This window comes from Triturus cristatus, chromosome 9 (assembly GCF_964204655.1).
Source record: "Triturus cristatus chromosome 9, aTriCri1.1, whole genome shotgun sequence".
Classification (NCBI taxonomy): Eukaryota; Metazoa; Chordata; class Amphibia; order Caudata; family Salamandridae; genus Triturus; species Triturus cristatus.
Window position 1 is genome coordinate 133,954,302 of NC_140592.1, and position 18,511 is coordinate 133,972,812.

General features: G+C 43.7%; 1 protein-coding gene across 5 annotated transcripts in view; it reads right to left on the bottom strand.

Moving 5' to 3' along the window:
• The window catches only part of LOC146797516 (inter-alpha-trypsin inhibitor heavy chain H4-like), a 598,346-nt gene that overhangs the window by 521,872 nt on the left and 57,963 nt on the right, over positions 1 to 18,511 (bottom strand). For all 5 annotated transcript variants that reach the window (XM_085624535.1, XM_085624533.1, XM_085624534.1 and 2 more), the window contains exon 3: positions 7,200 to 7,304. In XM_085624535.1, coding sequence (XP_085480661.1) covers positions 7,200 to 7,304 — 105 coding nt within the window. The remainder of the gene's footprint in view (positions 1 to 7,199; positions 7,305 to 18,511) is intronic.

Below are 18,511 nucleotides of genomic sequence, written 5' to 3' on the forward strand. Positions count from 1 at the left end.
GCAGTGGCGGCGGCAGGCAGCTACGCTTCGCCCTGGCATGTGCGTAGCGCTAGCCTGCTTCACCTACTTTGAAAACTGTGAAGCAGGCAGCGCTACGTACACTACGTGGGCGAAGCGTAGTGTCACGCCCAGGGTTAGTACAGATGACATAGCTCTTGGAATGGTATTGCCTTTGGTTGTGTCCTGTAAGTATGTCAAGCCTAACATACGATGGGTTAAAAGGACACTAACAAAATAATTCTGTGAGGGAGTGACCGATATAGAAGTCAATAATTACAGTAATTGTATCACCTTTGGATACATTCTTTCATCTATTTTCCCCGCAAAAGGGCCCCCTCACCCGTAATTAGGTTCGTAGGGGCCGGAGTGGTGTCTGGTCGGTTGGGCGGATCAGGCCCCTCATATACAAGACCAAGCTTGGTTCTCGCAGTTGCCCCACCCTTCCGATCGGATGGATCTTTGGCTAGTGGCCCTTGGCCGGGGTCCTGTGAAACCTTGGAGCTGATTGTTTCGTCCAGAGAGTCGGCAGTGGAGAATAATTTGGCTCGACCTGTGTGCACCAGGTGAGTGATTTGATTCTTGGAAAAGGCGCCTTGCTTGAACAACATGAGCCTGTGGGCTGTGTCTGGTACAGTCTGCGGACTGTCTTGTCTTGGAATTGGTGGGTCTGCAGACCCTCGAGGAACACAAAGCACTTGTGAGCAGTCTACCGGGCCAACTGGTAATTGGCCTCTTTGTGAAAAGGTTCGGGACTGTTCACAGGTAATCAGCCAGACCAACTGGTAATTGAATTTGCTCTTGAAAAGGTCTGGGGCTGAGGCCTGTCCTCTTGTATCGGTACAGTCTGCGGACTGTCTTGCGTGCAGTTTGTAGACTGCCTTGCTTGGATGACACAAGTCGAGGGGCTGTGTCTTGGTGTGGTTTGGAAACCGTATTGGTTTGTACTTGGTGAGTTCGCGAACACTCGTGAACGGCACAGAGTGTCTGCGAGCAGCCTGCCGGACCAATTGGTAATTAGCTTTTCCTGTTGAAACGTTCTGGGCTGTTTGTGGGCAATCTGCCAGGCCAACTGGTAATTGGCGTACTTTTGAAACGGTCTGGAGCTAGAGCTTGTCCTTTTTAATTGGTACAGTCTTTGGATTTGTCGTTTTTTGAAAATGATGCAAAGTCTCGGCTGACTGGTGACGTGCTCGTGTGTTGCGCGGTCTGTGGACTGACGCTGATGATGATGCTGATGAAGCGCATGTGTGTGTGAGGAGCGACTGTGCTTTCCGGACAGTGGTTTTGGTTTACAAACGATCTCTGTTATTCTATTTTACTTGTATTACAATTGTGGGTGTTGTTTGTCTGTTAGGGACAGTGTGTGTGTCTTATTTTAAGATGCCTTGTTTCAGTAAGTTTGTATGTTTCGGATACCGATGCTGTCCTAAAGATGCACGGTTAGAAGAGAGCCAACCCGCCCCTTTGGAGGGTACTCCGAATTTTGACATATATGCCAAGCATGGTATTGGCCCTATTACGTTTAGCACATTGTGGAATAAATATACGAGGGACAATGCTGAGCTACAATAGCCACTTACTGGCTCATTTGATGAGCAGCAAATAAATTTACTGCAGGACAAATTATTTGCTAGGAGGAGTAGGCAGTCCATGTCTGACTCTTTGAGAGTGTGGCAGAAAGAAGCTAAGAATATGGAAACGCCTGCGCGCGGATTACCCGGAGCCAACTGGGCAGCGGCACGAGATCGCATGGAGAAAGTGTTGGTGCGCTCTGCTGTGGGTACTGAGGAGAAACATATGGTGGCGAAGCAGGCAGCTCAACGGGCCCTGCACCCAATATATAGTGTTGAGGATGTGTGGAGTGTGATCAAAGATTATGAGCCTTTTATACAGCAACATGCCCTGAAACACAAGTCAGCCACGCCTATAAAATATCAGGGTTTTCGGAGGCCAAGGAAGAGGAGGAGGAGGCAGAGAGGGGACACAATCAGGGGACGCGTCAGAGCGGAAACTATCACGATGACTATGATATGGACGTAGTGATGGGGTTGTCTCACAGCTAGGACAGCCAAGGGCAGGACGAGGGACCAGTTCCGGTGCCTGTAGATCAGCGTGGACCCTATGTCGCTGCAGATTTACAAGGCTCCACCGAGAAATTCCTAGTTGACACAGGGGCTATGAATAGCTCTGTTTCCCATTCACTGGTCCCGGGGGCAGCTCTGTCTTTCCAAAATAATATTTTGGTGGGTTTTTCAGGCGTGCCGATCATTATACCCATTTCCAAGCCTCTAGTTTTGACTATTGGTCCTTTTATGGTTGATTCACCATTCCTACTAACGTCAAATTCTGGAGAGAACTTACAGGGACTGGATTTGTTTACATGCATCAATATATTGCTCCCCGTATGGTGTTCACATAACTGTAGTTCCGCGAGTTGTCCATGCCAAGCAATGCTTTGCAAAAGATGACCACATCCCTCCCGAGTTTCACGATGTGCCACGCTCAACATGGGCTACCGGTGACACGGATGTGGGTTTGCTACAGCTACCCCCGTCTCTATACAGGTGAAAGATAAGCCCAGGCTGCCCAGACTTCCCCAATACAAGATATCCCAGGCAGGAGAAGAGGCTTTATTGCAAATAATTCAAGATTTGATTAAGTCAGGTGTAGTTGAAGAGACAACAGCAAATGTGTGCAATAGCCCCATCCTCCCTATTCTTAAAAAGGCCCCTTTGGAATGTCCAGACAAACCTCCTGATGTTTACCGTTTCTTGATAGACCTGCGAGATGTAAACAAAATAGTGGTTCCCCAATATCCTGTGGTGCCTGACATCACAACGATTTTGACCATGATTTCCTCGACCGCTAGATTTTCCTCAGTGATTGATTTAAAAAATGCTTTCGTTGGCATTCCTACTCATCCTGATAGCCGCCATCTTTTCGGGTTTGCAATAGCAGGTCGGAGTTTTAGATTCTGTTGTGCTCCACACCGGTTGGACCGGTTCTTTTCCCCCGGAGGCGTGGCCGAAGTCTCCTGATAGGTTAATCACCTATTGGCGAACGTTGGGGAGCCAGTCCCCTCGACAGACATCCTAGGGTGAAGGTCTGACTGGGCTCCTCTGCAGAGAATATACCTGTAATAAATGTAGGTTTTCATTCTCTACTGTCTGACCAACTCTACATTTTGGAAGGCATAGCAGGTGGTCGTAAGTACCCGCGTGGCCCTAGAGGACCGCATCCTTCATCACTTTGGGTGGTATTTCCATGCCAGGGGTGAGAATACTTTGGATGCAAGTTGCAATTTCTCTCTAATTCTACAGTATCAGCGTTGGTCGGCATCACCACTCAGTTGGAGAGTATGTGGATATATTCGGAACAGACTAGGTATGCAGTGGATTTTATTCTAGCTAAGAGTGGTGGTGTATGCGCTGTAGTTGGCGATCAGTGTGTGGTCGGGATCAAGAATATGGAAAAGAATATTACCGAACACATTTTAGATATTCTTGAAAATTTCAAAAGAATGGAAAGTGGAAATTGAAGTTGGTCCCTTTTTGGTAGTTGGGGCTGGGTTCTTGAGAAAGCGATTTATCTTATTGTGGTATTGGTGTGTTCTTGTCCAGTGTCTTCCCTTTTGCTGTTCCTATTGTATCACTATTCTCACACCCACAAAGAAGAGATCAATCCATGATACCAATGCCGCTATAATGCTTCAAAAGGTTGTTGATGATCTGATGAATATCGATGAGGGAATATTTGAGAATTCATCCCTCCTTGCTGTTTCGCTTTCTGATGCTGATAGTATGGAATGCTCATAAGTGTAGTCTAATGTGCTATGTTATTATTGCTTGCAATTTTCTTTTCCTTTGCTCCAGTAGAAAATGTTTAGCTCATGCTAAAAGAGGGTCTGTTAGAATGGACCCGTTTGCGCTCAAGCAGTACCCTATGTAAGTTAGCATTCGCTGCACCATTTTCTTTTTAGGTGCCATTTTAGGCTGTTCGAAACTGATTTTTTTCAATTCCAAGAAATGCCCTCTCCTGAGTTTTGTTTTTGCATCATTGGGTTTTGTTTCAGTAATGAGTACACTGTTCATGTCAGCGCATAGCTTTCTCACTAGATAGAGGCCCTCTCCCACTTGTCTGGTGGTGGGCTCAGGATGGAACGACCTTGAACTATGTAAGTTTGTGTAAGATACGAGCGCTGAAACCTTTTTTTGTAATTCACTGCCCAGCTGCATTTGCTTGGAAAATTCCATAGTGGGCGTGTTTTTGTCCAGCTTTGAAATGTACATAATGTATCTCTATGCTTGTTGATTTCAGTTCCCTCTGTAGCACTCCTAGCGGCTGTACAGATGGGGATCCACTCTAAGTGCATACGAATAAACAGTTATTGGTTTGCATAATCTACTGTCTCACCAACTCTTCATTTGGTAGAGAAGGCTGAGAGGTGGTAATTTGTGACACGGGTGTCCCCAGGCGAGTCACCTCCTTCACTTGTGCACTACTGGTTGGAGAATCAAGTCATCTTGGATGCTGAGGGACCTTGGGGAACATAATAGTTAGGCATTATCATTTAGGAAAACCTTAGAAATTTGATAAAAAAACAAAGATTATAGGGACATTATAGTTCGGAAATGGAATAAAATAAAAAGTAGAAATTCACAGAAAAATCAAAAGGTTACAGGGACGTTATAGTTAGGCTCAGGTTTCACTCGTACACAACCAGTGAAATTCAGCACCTAACTATAACTCATGCCCACGCAATGCACTGCTTATGACCTCACATTCTACATTACTCATGACATGGTCACTGACATCACTGATGACATCACTAGAAGGAGTAGTCCCAATAATGCTTGACTGGGATTAAACCCCTTCATAAACTCCTCACTGGATTGTCAAAGTGAGTGACAAGTATAATTCTAACCAGGTCATAGTAAGTGGGTTGCATGTCTTGATGACCTACACTAACACTCAGAGCAAGGACCATAATGAAGAGGATCAACAAGGTTGCAATGCAACTGTGAGAATAAACATAAATCTGGGTCCATTTGTAACATAATATTTTGAAGGATTGGCATCACATGGTTTGCTACTCCCCATCTGAATCCCTGATAACTGTCTACACAACTCCAGTGTCACTTTACATCTTTCTCTTTTTTTAGGATACAACTCTAGTGAATACAAATAGAATAATTTCCATTGGGATTTACTCTATTGTAGCAACAGTGCTGGATTACACCCTGTTGATGCCCATAGGCAGTCGACATTTCGGAGGCCCCCTTACATATTATCTTCTAATGTGTTTTTAATTTTACCTACCATTTATAGAGTCATTAATGTAAAGTTTTCAATTCTTTGAGTTGAATCATGTTTTCTTTCTTTTGTAAACAATTTATGAAAGCTTGATTGTAATTTTCTTCAAGATCAAATCAATATTATTTTGATCAATTATTGCAGGGACCCTAAAAGGAATGGGGCCCGTAGGCCAGTGCCTACGTTGCCTATTTTGTAATCTGTCAAATTCTTGTCAAAAGCTTTGCTCTGGTTAGCAAGAATAAAAGTACCATCCAGAGGCATGAGTAAGACATTTGGAGTTACAAATAACAATAGATCCATAATTAGGCACATGTCTCCAAAAAAGGTTGGCATACCCAACAAATATGTTATTTTGTCTCCCGAAAATAAAAGACATCATGTGTCCCTATCAATAATTGTGTGTCTAGTCGACAATCTTAGGGGGAAATTTACAAAGAAATGGCGGAGCATGTCGTTAGCCTCTTTGGCATAACGACACGCTCCGCCACTTCTGAAACACAGGGCTGCACCATGTTTACAACAATATGGTGTAGTCCTGCGCTTACCCCCTACACTTTACAACCTAGCGCCAATGCAGGCACACTAGCACCATAGTGCAAGGGTGTCTGTGTGCAGGAGAAGATTGTTTATGTGCAGGAAGGTCCCCCTTCCTGCAAACAATCGTTAAATGCTGCTTAGTAACTTCTATGTGTGCTGATTAATGCAGCACACACAGACGTTGCAAAATGGCATTTAAAAAAAATGATTATTTCTGTGCAGGAAGGGGGAACTTCCTGTTCATAAATAATCATTGGTGCTTTGGTGTTTCCATGTGTGCTGTGTTGGGCAAAAACAGCAACAATGAGGAGAAATGAAAAATTTCTCCTCGTTGCGCCAGGGTGAGACCAGGTTTTCCCCGGTCTTAATTCTGGCGCTGCCTCCTATTTACGCCTCCCTTGTAAATAGGAGGCAGCGTCAGAATCAATGGGATTTGCGGTTGAACGCCCACAGCAACACCCATTGCCCTTCCCTTTCACGCTAAACATAGCATGTAAAGGGGCCTTAATTACAAGGCTGCGGTAAGCCACGTTAAGAGGCTTAACGCTGCCTTGTAAATAAGGTGAGGCCCCTATTGCCATTACAACGTCACTGAAAGGGGCTTGTAAATATGACCCTTACTTCTCTGTATTTCCAAACTGAAGCACGTGCACAACTCACACAATAATGCAGTCCATGGCAAGGGTTTTCATTCCAAAATAAATGCACATTCACATTTTCACTTAAGTAAAAATGTTCACTTTCTTCTTGCGAAGACAGACATCTCTGAAAGAAGTTCAATAGTCACGTGTATTTTGCTATGTCATGTCGTCCTTATGTTGCGTGATTGACAACGTTAACTAAAAACAATCAAATTTAATATTATGGCAATGAACGTGGACTGGGTTAAACAACATCTGTCCTATTCACAGAGGCATTTTGAAGTACATAAAAACATACTCCTGTGGTACTATTTTATGTACTCATACACAGCTTTTTGAATTAGCCCTTAAAATATTTAAAATGGGAATATCCATGCAATATTCAGTTTCGCTTTCATTAGTAAGAAATTGGACTTTTCAGAGCTGCTTCACAAACGCATAAGAGAATACAAAATACTACAAGGCTACATTTTTACATTCTCCAAAATGTATTTGTAATTTGCCACTTTCCTCTATATAGTTCAGTAGAAATAAAGTTCTCCCCAACACCTACCCACATCTTGCATCTTAAGTTATCTGAAATAATAATCTACAAGCAACTCTGCTTAGCTCTCCTCATGAACCTTTTTAGTTTAGTCCGTGCACAAAAGTGATTTTACTGACATATTTTAAAATAATATTTTGCTCAATATAATTGATCCTTACTTGACCAGGCCAGCACTTTCCCCACGTGAGATAGCTCGATTGTACTGCTCTTGTGCTTCCTCTTTTTTCTTGATAGTCCCTGGGTAGATCACTCCATCAATGGTCCTATGAATAAATGACAAGGAAGATTTGGAAATCAAATGAATCAATAGATTAAAGGAACATACTTTCCCCAGCTTTTATATCTCTGGCACTAAACATGTAGGTGAAATTGGAATCTGAAACACAAACATCATGGTTGCAATCTTTTCATCATTTTGTTATCAGTGAGTCTGCCCTGTGGACATTGAGCAATTAGATGGCATATCTTTTGGAGGAAACAATTAAATGCCTCGGTAAGTCAGAACAACTTGGAGAAAATACTTTTAAAATCAGGCCTGGATAGTTAAGAATATTTCACATGATTTACACCAAATCTAAACTCACTCCTGAGTTGAAAATGTAGCTCGGATATGAATTTACCTTGAAAAAATTGGAAAACGAGAAGTGTTTGGCAAAACCAGAACAAGTTGGTTTAATTAAATGCAGCAGCCGGTAGAACAGCTACAGAGGCATGTCTGAAGCATGTCTCGATATTGCGAGGTGTTGGCCGGCATTATATACAGTTCTTGAACTACAATAACCAATTACACATTTTTGTAGAGCACAAAAATCTAGGCCTAGTCATGAACCACAAATTCAACTATCTGATAAGGGGGCATAGGTGGCTCTCGACTTTGTGGAACCTAATGTGGTCCAAAGTGTGTGTGTCCAGCTGTCTGGCATGGGGAGCGCGTGATCACTGCGTGTAGAGTACATGCTGTGTTCTGATTGGCTGAGTGTTCCTAACTACATGGGGAATCTGACTTTGTGGTATTTTGGAAACGTGCCCCCCTTTGGCCAAACATGTTTTATTGGGGCCAATCTCCTAGGACCTGTTAGCGTGTAGCTGCTTATCTGTGGGATCGATCTGGGTTTTCCCTGTTTGTGTCTTTGTCTTCGGGCTAAGTGTAACCCCACCTGTAGCCTACCAATCATTAGGCTCGGGTTTGGGTCGTAAGGCCTGTCTGACCACGTATCTCTGACTAGGGGTTGATGGGGAGGCCATCTCTGGTGTATTCAACAGCAAAAATAGGAGTTTCCTATTACGTGAGTATATAATATGACAGTCATTGATATTGCATTTACTGACATTTTCATTATTATGCATACATTTGTCATGATGTACATCAACATCGTATTTGCCGGAATTCACATTCTTATGTGTACATATATTGTGACATAAAGTGACATCACATTCACCAAATTTGACATTGTTATGTGTACATATATTATGGCATAAATTGACATCTCATTCACCGATATTAACAAGTAAACTCTATATAATTACTGATTCGCAACCTACCTCTCCTCCTCGTCCCATTGAATCTCTCATTACCAGCCTCTGAATCACTCCAATCCTGTATGCAAATCTACTTTTAAACGGTATATCTCTTTCCCTCTCCCATCTCTTACTGCCAACCCCCACTCTCCAAACCTTGCATGACAAAAGCTTCATCTTGGACTTCCTCCTACTATACCCATACTCCTATCATTTTTGCACTGCACCCATCCTTACTTCAGCAGCCTATCATTTCATGATATGACCCCTCTTTTAATCTCTTCCCTCTCAACACCCAACCTTCTAGTCTTCAACTCCTTGGTCTCCCTCTCCAAACTTCTAATGCCATTTCTCTGCTTGCTGAACTCAGAGAATGATTCTACACCATATTTTCATCTTCACTATATCTCTGTCAACCCAAATAAAAGCATTCACAAACTAGAAACATGCTTAGTCCATTATAGATGGCACACCAACTCTTCATTCTTCTCATTAATACAAAATCTTGCAACCAAACCATACAAAGGAATCAACAATCTCCTATCAAACTCTAATATTGACCTACTTTTCATTGTTGATATTTAGCTCAGGAGGGAATTCTGGACCTATCCTATACAAATCTATCCTTGTAGATTATAAAATGCTCATAGGAAATACAAGCACTAAAAATACTGGAGGAGGTGTACCTATGTTTCATGGAAGATTCAACTTAAAATGAATCCTTAATTGTCTTTCTCTAGTTGTCCAATGTTCTCATTCACCTCTTAATTTCACTTTGCCTAACAGCTTCAATCTTAGAATCTCACATTACCTGACCTATTTTTATACTTTGCCTCAGACAACATGTTAAAACATATATTTGCATAGCTGGGCACTTCAGTACCATGTTTCACAAAAATATCTCCCTATTTCCATTTGCATCCAACGTGTAACTGCTGAAAAAAATAGTTAAGAGTCATACCACTCAAGTTGATGTACTTCAGATGCAATATTGTGCCCCAATTATTACTATCTCATTTACCAGCAAATATAATGTGTGTTGGACTGGTAATGCCATAGGATCATGCCATAACTCAGTTCAACATCCATCTACCCACCAACTACACCTGCCAAATCCATGGCCACATGCCTAACACATCTGGCAGACCATTAAATTAACTTTGCTGATAATTAAACAATTTTTATTGGGTTTTATCAATGTTAGACATTAGCAGATGTAGCAGGATGAGATCAACAAATGGGTGTCATTCTTTTTTAAACATTAACAAAAGTAGCAGGATAAGAACAAAAACACGTAGCACTTTACAGACACAATACAGTTTCAGTATGTGTAAGAAATCAATGTTCAGTACCTGCACAAACAATAGCCTAATAGTAAATTTCACTGGCTTATAATGATGTAAAATGCCAGAGTCTTTCGGTTACGTGCTGACCTGTCAAAATTGTCTCTCTATGTTTCCTAGAAGGATGAGGGGACCCATTGAAAAATGGGGATGGGTTGCAGAACTTGGAAAAAGAAACTAGGGGAAGCACGAGCGATAATAATATAATGCTTAGCTAATTATTATGATGGAGGGGGAGGGTAGCCGGAGACCTGTGGACTTTAAATGTGGCCCTGTGAGTGAGAGATGTCCTCTTTAGCCAGTTTCTTGTCCTAAGTAAGCATAGTATCCCAGGCAGTAGCTTTAGGGCTCTGGCGTATACAACGGACCTCCTCCCATTGCAGTGCAGACCTTTCGGCAACTCCCCATCTAAGTAGTGCCTTACACCATTATAAGAGAGTGGGGGTGTTGGGCTTTCCAATGCGTGCTTAGTAAATTCTAGGCCAGTAGGAGGGCGAGGTTGGTGAACCCTGCAATTTCTTTTGTTTGACCGTGGAAAATACATTGTCAGCAGCTTCTCATGAATTTAACGTGGTAAGTTCTGTGTCCTTGGTTAATGAAGTATATATTATGTGCCAATAACTTGCTATGCTGGGGCAGGACCAAAGCATGTGCCGAAGGTAGGCAACCTGGGGGAGACATCCAGGACAAGTGAAGTTGGCTGCTGGAAACATATGATTAAGTTGACAGAGTGTAAGATAGAGCTTGCAAAGGATTATATATTGCATGTTCTTAATATGGGCATTCTTCAAAACAGTCTTAGAGGACTCCAGGGCTCTAGGCCATTCAGTATCATGAAGGGGTCTTGTAAAGTCCTCCTCCCAGAGGCCACGAAGGTTAACTAGAGAGATGGCCATGTGTTCCCTAATTAACTTTGTAAAGCCATGTAATAAGATGTAAACCTCCCACTGTGAGGTATAGAGTGTGTATCACCACATGGGTAGGCAGTTCTTTATCTAGTTTTCCCCATAATGATCGAGTGCCACCAGCAATTGTCCATATGTTGGTAACTGTCCCGGGGGAATATTTTGGTCAAGGCGTATTTGCTCAAATGTAATGGAAAACGTCTCCCACCATTTCCAGGGAGTGTGCATCCCATTCCGAAAGCTGCTAATCAGCAAGCAAATCTAAATGCACTGGAGGGGAATTATGGGGCATGTGGGATGATTTTACATATGAGCTGGAAACCCTAATTAGATATTTATGGGCGATATACCCATGTATGGACCAGGAGTGACGTATCATGATAGTGGGGTGTAAGTTTTGGCATATTATATAGGAGGGGAGAGGACCTGCGCTATTGGGATACCCATTGAAGCTGTGCCGCTAGGTAGTAAGCTTCAAAGGATGTAAATGTAAATTTGATACTTGTATAGCGCACTACTCACCCGCAAGGGTCTCAAGGCACTTGTACGAATACCGCTGTGGAACCCATCCTGGCTTTCCCTGTGAGGCATCCACTCCTGGGCACCCCCAAGGTGGAGGCCAGGCATCCTTAGCGTTGTGGGGGCCGTTGTGGAGATTAAGCAAGCTATTGCCCAGAGTTGCAGTTGCAGAGTGGGACTCCATGACTGGAATAGGCACCGAGGCGAGAATTATCAGGTCCGTGGAATTTTTGAGCCCAAGACCCGCCGAGGCGGGGAATTGAACCCTGGTCCCGGGCTAGACCTCTGCATCAGGATCTGCCGCTCTAATCATTGAGCCACACTTCTCCACTCAAAAGGATGGTGCCCCAAGCCCTCCTTGACCCATCGGCAGCTGAAGTTTTTGAAGAACCACATGTTGCCCCCCATCATCCCACAATAAATCCCTCGAAAAGTGATCCAAATTGTGGGAAAATGTTGCGTTTGGGAAACACCGGAACATTTACAAAATAATATAGGATGATCATTATAGAAAATGCTATCACGCCTGTGAGTGCAAGGGGGAGACGTTGCCATAAGTGGGTTTGGGATCTAATTTATCTTATGTAGGCACATTTCATGTTACCCTCAAACAGATCTTTTTGAGAGTGGTATAAACGTACCCCTAGATAACGGACCGCAGCTGTCCTCCAGCTTAGCTGAGTGTCACCCATCTGGATTACCTGAGGGGGTGGGCATTGCTGCAAAATGGAAAGATGCATGATTTCCCCCAGTTTACTCAGAGGCCAGCTACTTCCTCAAAGTCCCGGAGAGTAGTCAATATTAAGTACCTGTCTCATGAAGCATCTCGGATATATAATAATAATTCATCTGCATAGAGCGAAACAGCATGTGTGGTTCCGTCTAGAGCGGTCCCCCACAGTTGGCCCTCCAAGCGAAGGTAATGGGACAGCGACTCCATGGCAACTGTGAATAAGATAGGGAAGAAAGTGCAGTCCTGATGGGTGAAATCAAGCAACTAATGTGCGCCCTAAAAAATGGGTTTGTGTACAACTTAATATAGGTTAGCAGTTTCCGGCCCAGGCCTCCTGCCTGTAGAACCTCGAACAGGTACTCCCAAGACAAGGAATAAAAGGCTTTCTCAAGGTCCAAAATGAGGCATGCTGACTGCGGGTACAGCAGGGAAGCTTGATCCATTCTAATAAAGAGTTGCCTAATATTATTAGACATAGTGGGGCATGTTATCAAGAACAGCGTTAAAATTATTGCCACTTTAGCGGCAGGAAACTGCTGCTAAAGCGGCGATAAAGGGCTTGATAATATGCCCTTGAGAATTCCAATAGAAGCCCATGGCGTGAACCTGAGCTTCTATTGGAATTCTCTAGGGCATATTATCAAGCCCATTATCGCCGCTTTAGCGGCAGTTTCCTGCCGCTAAAGTGGCGATACGTTTAATGCCGTTTTTGATAATATGCCCCCTTGTGTCCTAGTACAAATCCATTTTCGTCAGGGTGAATGAGGGCAGGAAGTTCACTTAAGTATCAATTCGATAGGATTTTGCGGAGACCCAATATGACCACCGGGCGATATGAGGAGAGGTAGGTAAACTCCCTATCAGCATTCAGCAAAGATGAGAGAAGAGATTCCTTCAGAGAGGCTGGGAGTATGCCAGTGCTTATGGCTTCATAGTACACCTCAACTAAACATTCAGCCAGGCTGACTGAGAACCGATCATAGTATTCAGTTTGAAACCCATCTAGCCCTGGGGTCTTATCACGAGCTAGGTCATGCATTGCTTTCTTTACGTCAACAGTAATGAGTTTGTCTAACTACTATTGGAGCAAAGCGTTAATGGTGAGCAGGGGAAGGGGTGTTGGGGAACGCCAGGGGGTGAGGTGGGAGGTTCCCTGTATAGCTCGGCATAGTATGAACTAAATGCTTGACTTGGTTTGCTACTGTTTTAGCTTACCTCATTTCAACAATTCCTAAACACACAGTGGTCTCAGTTCAGGAGCTGCATGTCAGACTTATTTCATTCTTTAATAAAATCATATTGTTGCTATGGAAATCGATGCATTCATCATTGAAAATGAAACCTCCTCCTTATTAACAGAATCGGCCATTGTGAACTCCATATCAACCTCGACTCACAAATATGTAGTAAAGCAGGCCCCGAGAAGTAGGCCCAGGATTGCTGATTAATGGGTCACAGGTGGGAGGGTGTGTAGCTGGCAGGCAAACACTTGAGTAGGAAACTCTTGATCAATCCCATGGACAGGCGCAGACAATCAGGACCTAGCACATGCAGTGATCACATGCTCCCCATGCTGGACATCTGGAAACGTTATCCACTGGCCACATTGTGTCTTTGCGAGGTCAAGACCCACCTGTAGCAACCATTAGACAATTAATGTATGACTTCAAAGCCAGCAACCAACATTCCTCACCATATGTGGTATGCCGGAAACTTTTCTAAACCATCATGTTTAGTATAAAAGAAGGACACGGACTGATTGTAAAATGAGACAGTCCTCAGATCTCGTGCATTAAATTGTTCTACCGGCAATAATGTTTAATTAAACAAACTGTTTCTGTTTTGCCAAAAGCCTCTTATCTTCTGTTTTTTTAAGGGATTTCGAGCTTATGCAACGATAGCATAATTGAAACTAAGACGACTACTCTCTCCAAACAATACGGAAAAGCAAGCTGGATGACACCAGAAATCCATCATTTAGAAGGCAATGGAAAAAAACAAACCACCAGAAGGACAGTCTGAATTTGGAATATCTACAAAAGGAACAGTTAGAAATCTTGTAAGGCTCCACTACATCCTGTCTGATATGAGGCAAGAAGCCTAACAAAGCATCAAAAACCACTCACATAGAAGAACTATGCGAATCCAGTGCTGCCTACTTCATCTCAAAGCCAAAAGCCTGTAAAGATACATAAAGAATAAAGATACATTAAGAATAAAGATACTTTAATATAAAGACTACCTGACCTGAAGAACTTGGAGCACCTCCTTTCCCTTCATCCCAAGTAACCAATCAAGGTGTGACAATAAAAGCATTTTTTCCCTGATAACACCAGTGTTCTAAATTATAAAGGGCTAATTTTCTGTAACAAGTTGCCAACATTGACTGTTCCCTTACTTAGACGTGAAGCAGAGCAACATAAGTCAACATAAGATGAGGACTCTCTGAATAGACTATGCTAATATTATATAATACAAGTCTTCCACCGAGTAATTTCTACACTACAAACGATACAGAACAAATCTCTGAGTCTACTTCTTAACCTCTGGTCATGCATTTTCACTTAGCTTTAATTTCCACACTGACTGACTGCAGGGAGCAGTTGATGAAGAAGTAAGAAGGGCTGAAGGGAGGCAGGGACAGGTTTAGGTCTCGGTAGACCAGGACTTATGCCCTAATTGAGGCCGAGTCTCTCGCTGGTTGAATACTTTTGGCACCTTTGCCCGGTCATAATTTCTTCGCTCATACTTAGTCACTTATTTTAGAGCTTGGATGCCCACGGTGGTTCAAGGCTGCAGGCTGTTTCAGAAGAAGGCACCATGGCAGGATAACTTCTCCACAAGGTCCCGCTAAATCAGCTTTGCTGCTGCAAAAAAACTTTCAGTGGGAGAAGCCTGAATCTTCAGCGCAGCAGTAACACACCATGGTCAGATTCAGTTAGCAGGTTTGTCCGGTTCCTCTGGAGGCCTTTGTAGCCAAAAAGTTTTGAAGTCCCAGGTTTTCTGGGGCGATACAAGACATCCATACAGATGCAGCCAATGGGTACAGTACTGTGGTAAATATTCTTTTTACCTTAACTGAATTTCATACGGAATCTTAGAATAAAGTAAAATAGCTCAGAATAACAAGAGGCAGAATCCGTGGTATAAGAGGTTTTCTAAATGGGCTTTATTCCATCCAAAATGGCCGACTCGAGTCGCGGCCTTCAGGTTCCGTCACCACGAGGGTTCAGGAAGTGAAGTACAATACTTTATTGACAAGAAGTAACTTTTATAGGTCATACACTTACAATGAAACAAATGCAAAAAGGCGTAACAATTGATAAGATAAATTAACATAGTGATACGTAATCGAAACTAGGCGTAATAAGGAGCAAAAAGAAACATGATTGGCTCTGGTTATCTTACATAGGTGGATCTATACGATAATACTTAACATAGATGCGCGCGCAGCAGTATGACGTGTGATTGACGTGCAACTAGGGGGTGAAGGGGACTTGACATTTAGCTCTACATGTGGAGACGAGAAGTCTGGGGGGTCAAGTCAACCTAATCCCAAATCATATCTAACATCCTATGTTTAGAGAACTATGTTATCCACAAGGAAGGACTCTCGGACAGAATCTATTCTATACTAACTGCGTGTACGTGTACAAGCGTCTAAGTGTCTATATGAGATGCGAGGGGCAGAAAACTTTCCATGGCAACAGGGCTATGAATCACTTGCAGGAGGACGGAAAGGCTGAGTCCTTTGCTTGTGAGCTAAAGGAAATGTTTACCTAAATCACTAGACAGGAATGCATCGGCTGAAGAGCAAAATAGATAATTCGAAGGTGAAATACAGCTTCTTGGCAGTCAGGCGAAAACTGGCCGAGGCAGGCACCGTTAGCTGCACAGAGAGTAGGACAAAGTTCATGGATACAGATGCGAGCTCAAGCTGAAACTATCAAAGACAGAGAGCAGGGAAAGGCTTTGAGGACAGAATCGGGCCTACTTGCCTGAACTGTAAAAATGGAGTAACTTAGCCATATAAAGTCGGTGGCCTTTCATACTTAGGAATCGAATATCCAGCCCATTGATGGCGGATCTGACAGAGAACATGTCGACGGTAGACACACATATGTTTGCGTCTTAGAAACTGGAACTGGAGGGAACATACATGTACTTGTAACATGCATATAGAACCGTTGGGGTCCAAGATAGGGGACATAACTGATCAGGAAAATCCACATTTCCACAGTACCTCAAGGAATGCAACAGGGATTACCAGCAGGATCCAATGCAGGTTCAGTTGCAACTGGTCAGCAGGAAATCTTCTGGAAAGGTCTCTTGTCAGTTTTTATTTCCCTGTTGATTGAACAGGAGGTCAGCCATATGAACCTTGGAGGCCACTTCTTTGTCCTTGGCTCAGCAGAGAGAGAGAGCATATCCAGTTCTTCTGGGCACCTCTCAGGTCTCAGACAGCTGGGACAGTCCTCTTCCAATCTTCCTCAGGTCTGGGAGTGTTCTGAGTAGGGTACTGGGAAAGGTACACTTACATCTGGCACTAGGTGCGGGTGATGGTGACTCCTGCCTTTTCCATAACCAATGGGGTGGATGTTCCCTGGGGTTAACATATCCCATTTTTGCAGCATTTCCTGTGTGCCGTTCTACAAACAATCCCTCAGTGCACCTCTCTGCCTAAATCCAAGATGGTGATTTGTTTCTACACTTGTGTAGAGCTTGTGTAACCACCCCAGAGATATTGCTGCGGAAATTAACAATGTGGTCCACTCAAGCTAGTTCTGGGGGCAGCCCCTTCACCACTGGGATGGGAGCCTGACTGATTAGGAGAACAAAGTAGCGGCTTGTGTATTATTAAATTTGATATTACATTCCAGTGTTTCTCTTTGAAACAGCTAAACTTGCCACATTGAAAATAGGTTAGAGATGCTAGTGACTATAGTGCATGTAAAACACTAAGGCCCTGATTATAATTCAGGCAGTCTGAGGACCACCAGACTCATGGAGGCGCAGTAGTGTTGGTCCAGTCACTGCGGCACCGGCAGCAAACTGCCCTCTTACAACTAGGGCGGTCGGACCGCCATTGCTGCATCAATGCCGCCAGGGAAGCATCGTTCCCTGGCGGTGGCACAGGGATATAGAAGCAGCAGTAGGCTAACAACCATGGCAGAGAGGGCCTCTTGGCCCTGTGGTGCACGCAGGGAGGCATAATATGTTCCCTCGTGTGTGCATGCAGCACGGTTCCTGCATGGGATGGACTTTCCAGTCTGTGCTGTGCAGGAACTAGGAATCTGGGCCAGAGGGTTTACCAGCTGATATTTTTAAAACTAATATTAACCTATGGGCACCTCTATAACAAATCTCATAAGAACTACAGTGAGAGGCCTGATACCAGATTATTGGAGGACAGCTATTATTGTGCCTATTTATGAAAAAGGCGTTAGATCTTCACCGTCCTATTATAGACCAATCTCCTTGTTAGATGCCAGCATCAAGATTCTGGGCCGAGTCCTCCTGTCCCGTCTGTAAGTTTGGCCTGCTGAAAATAATATCTTCGTAGGGGTACAACAATGCTTCAGATCCGTAATCGGTACTGTGGAACAGTACCTCAATCTCTACTTCATAGCGAATAAATATGTCAACCTAGCCTTTATGGACCTATCGAATGTGTTTGATTCAGCAAATAGCTTGGGGTGGGGTGGAAAAAGAGCTGTGCACCCTAATAAAACGCTTGCATAATGTTACATCAGTCAAAGTCCGCTATGGCCCTTTAGGTGAATGCACATTTTTTTTTTTTTTTCGGGGGAGTTTTGTATAGTGCGAACTAGACCCGAAGATATCAGGTATCAGAGCGCTTTACCTGAGCAACAGTTTAGTTACAGATGAACACATTCATTATTTGGAAGATTAAGGGGCCAATTACGATCTCGCTCTGAAAGCCCTCCGTATGACCAGATCCAGAGGGCTTTCAGAGCGAACCGTGCTCCGGGAATCTGAACGAGCGAGTACAATGCATCTGTATGCCTCCAGACTTGGTTTGCTGAGACTCCCATTGAACTCTATGGGAACTTGTATACTGGACATGTACACAGGATACCATAGCAAAAAGGGGTGGGTGGGGATAAGCATGCACCCTGTGGTGGGCACCCCATGGTGTCCGCCACACTGTGCATGCTTGGATCGGGGGGACCCATGGGCCCACCACTATAACAGATTCGGAGCCCCCCGAAGTACTATTTCGACAACCATTTTGTCTCGCTGAGACCGAGTCGATGCGGATGTCTGAATCGTGCATCGTACTCACTCGGATATAATCCGGCTCCATAGCCCTGCACGATACAGCTACAAATGATTCATATGGACAGGATCGGGTTTGGAAACGATTCAGACGACACGTACGTGATCTTCGCATAGTACTTGGTCATTTAGACTTGTGAACGTTTCAGTCA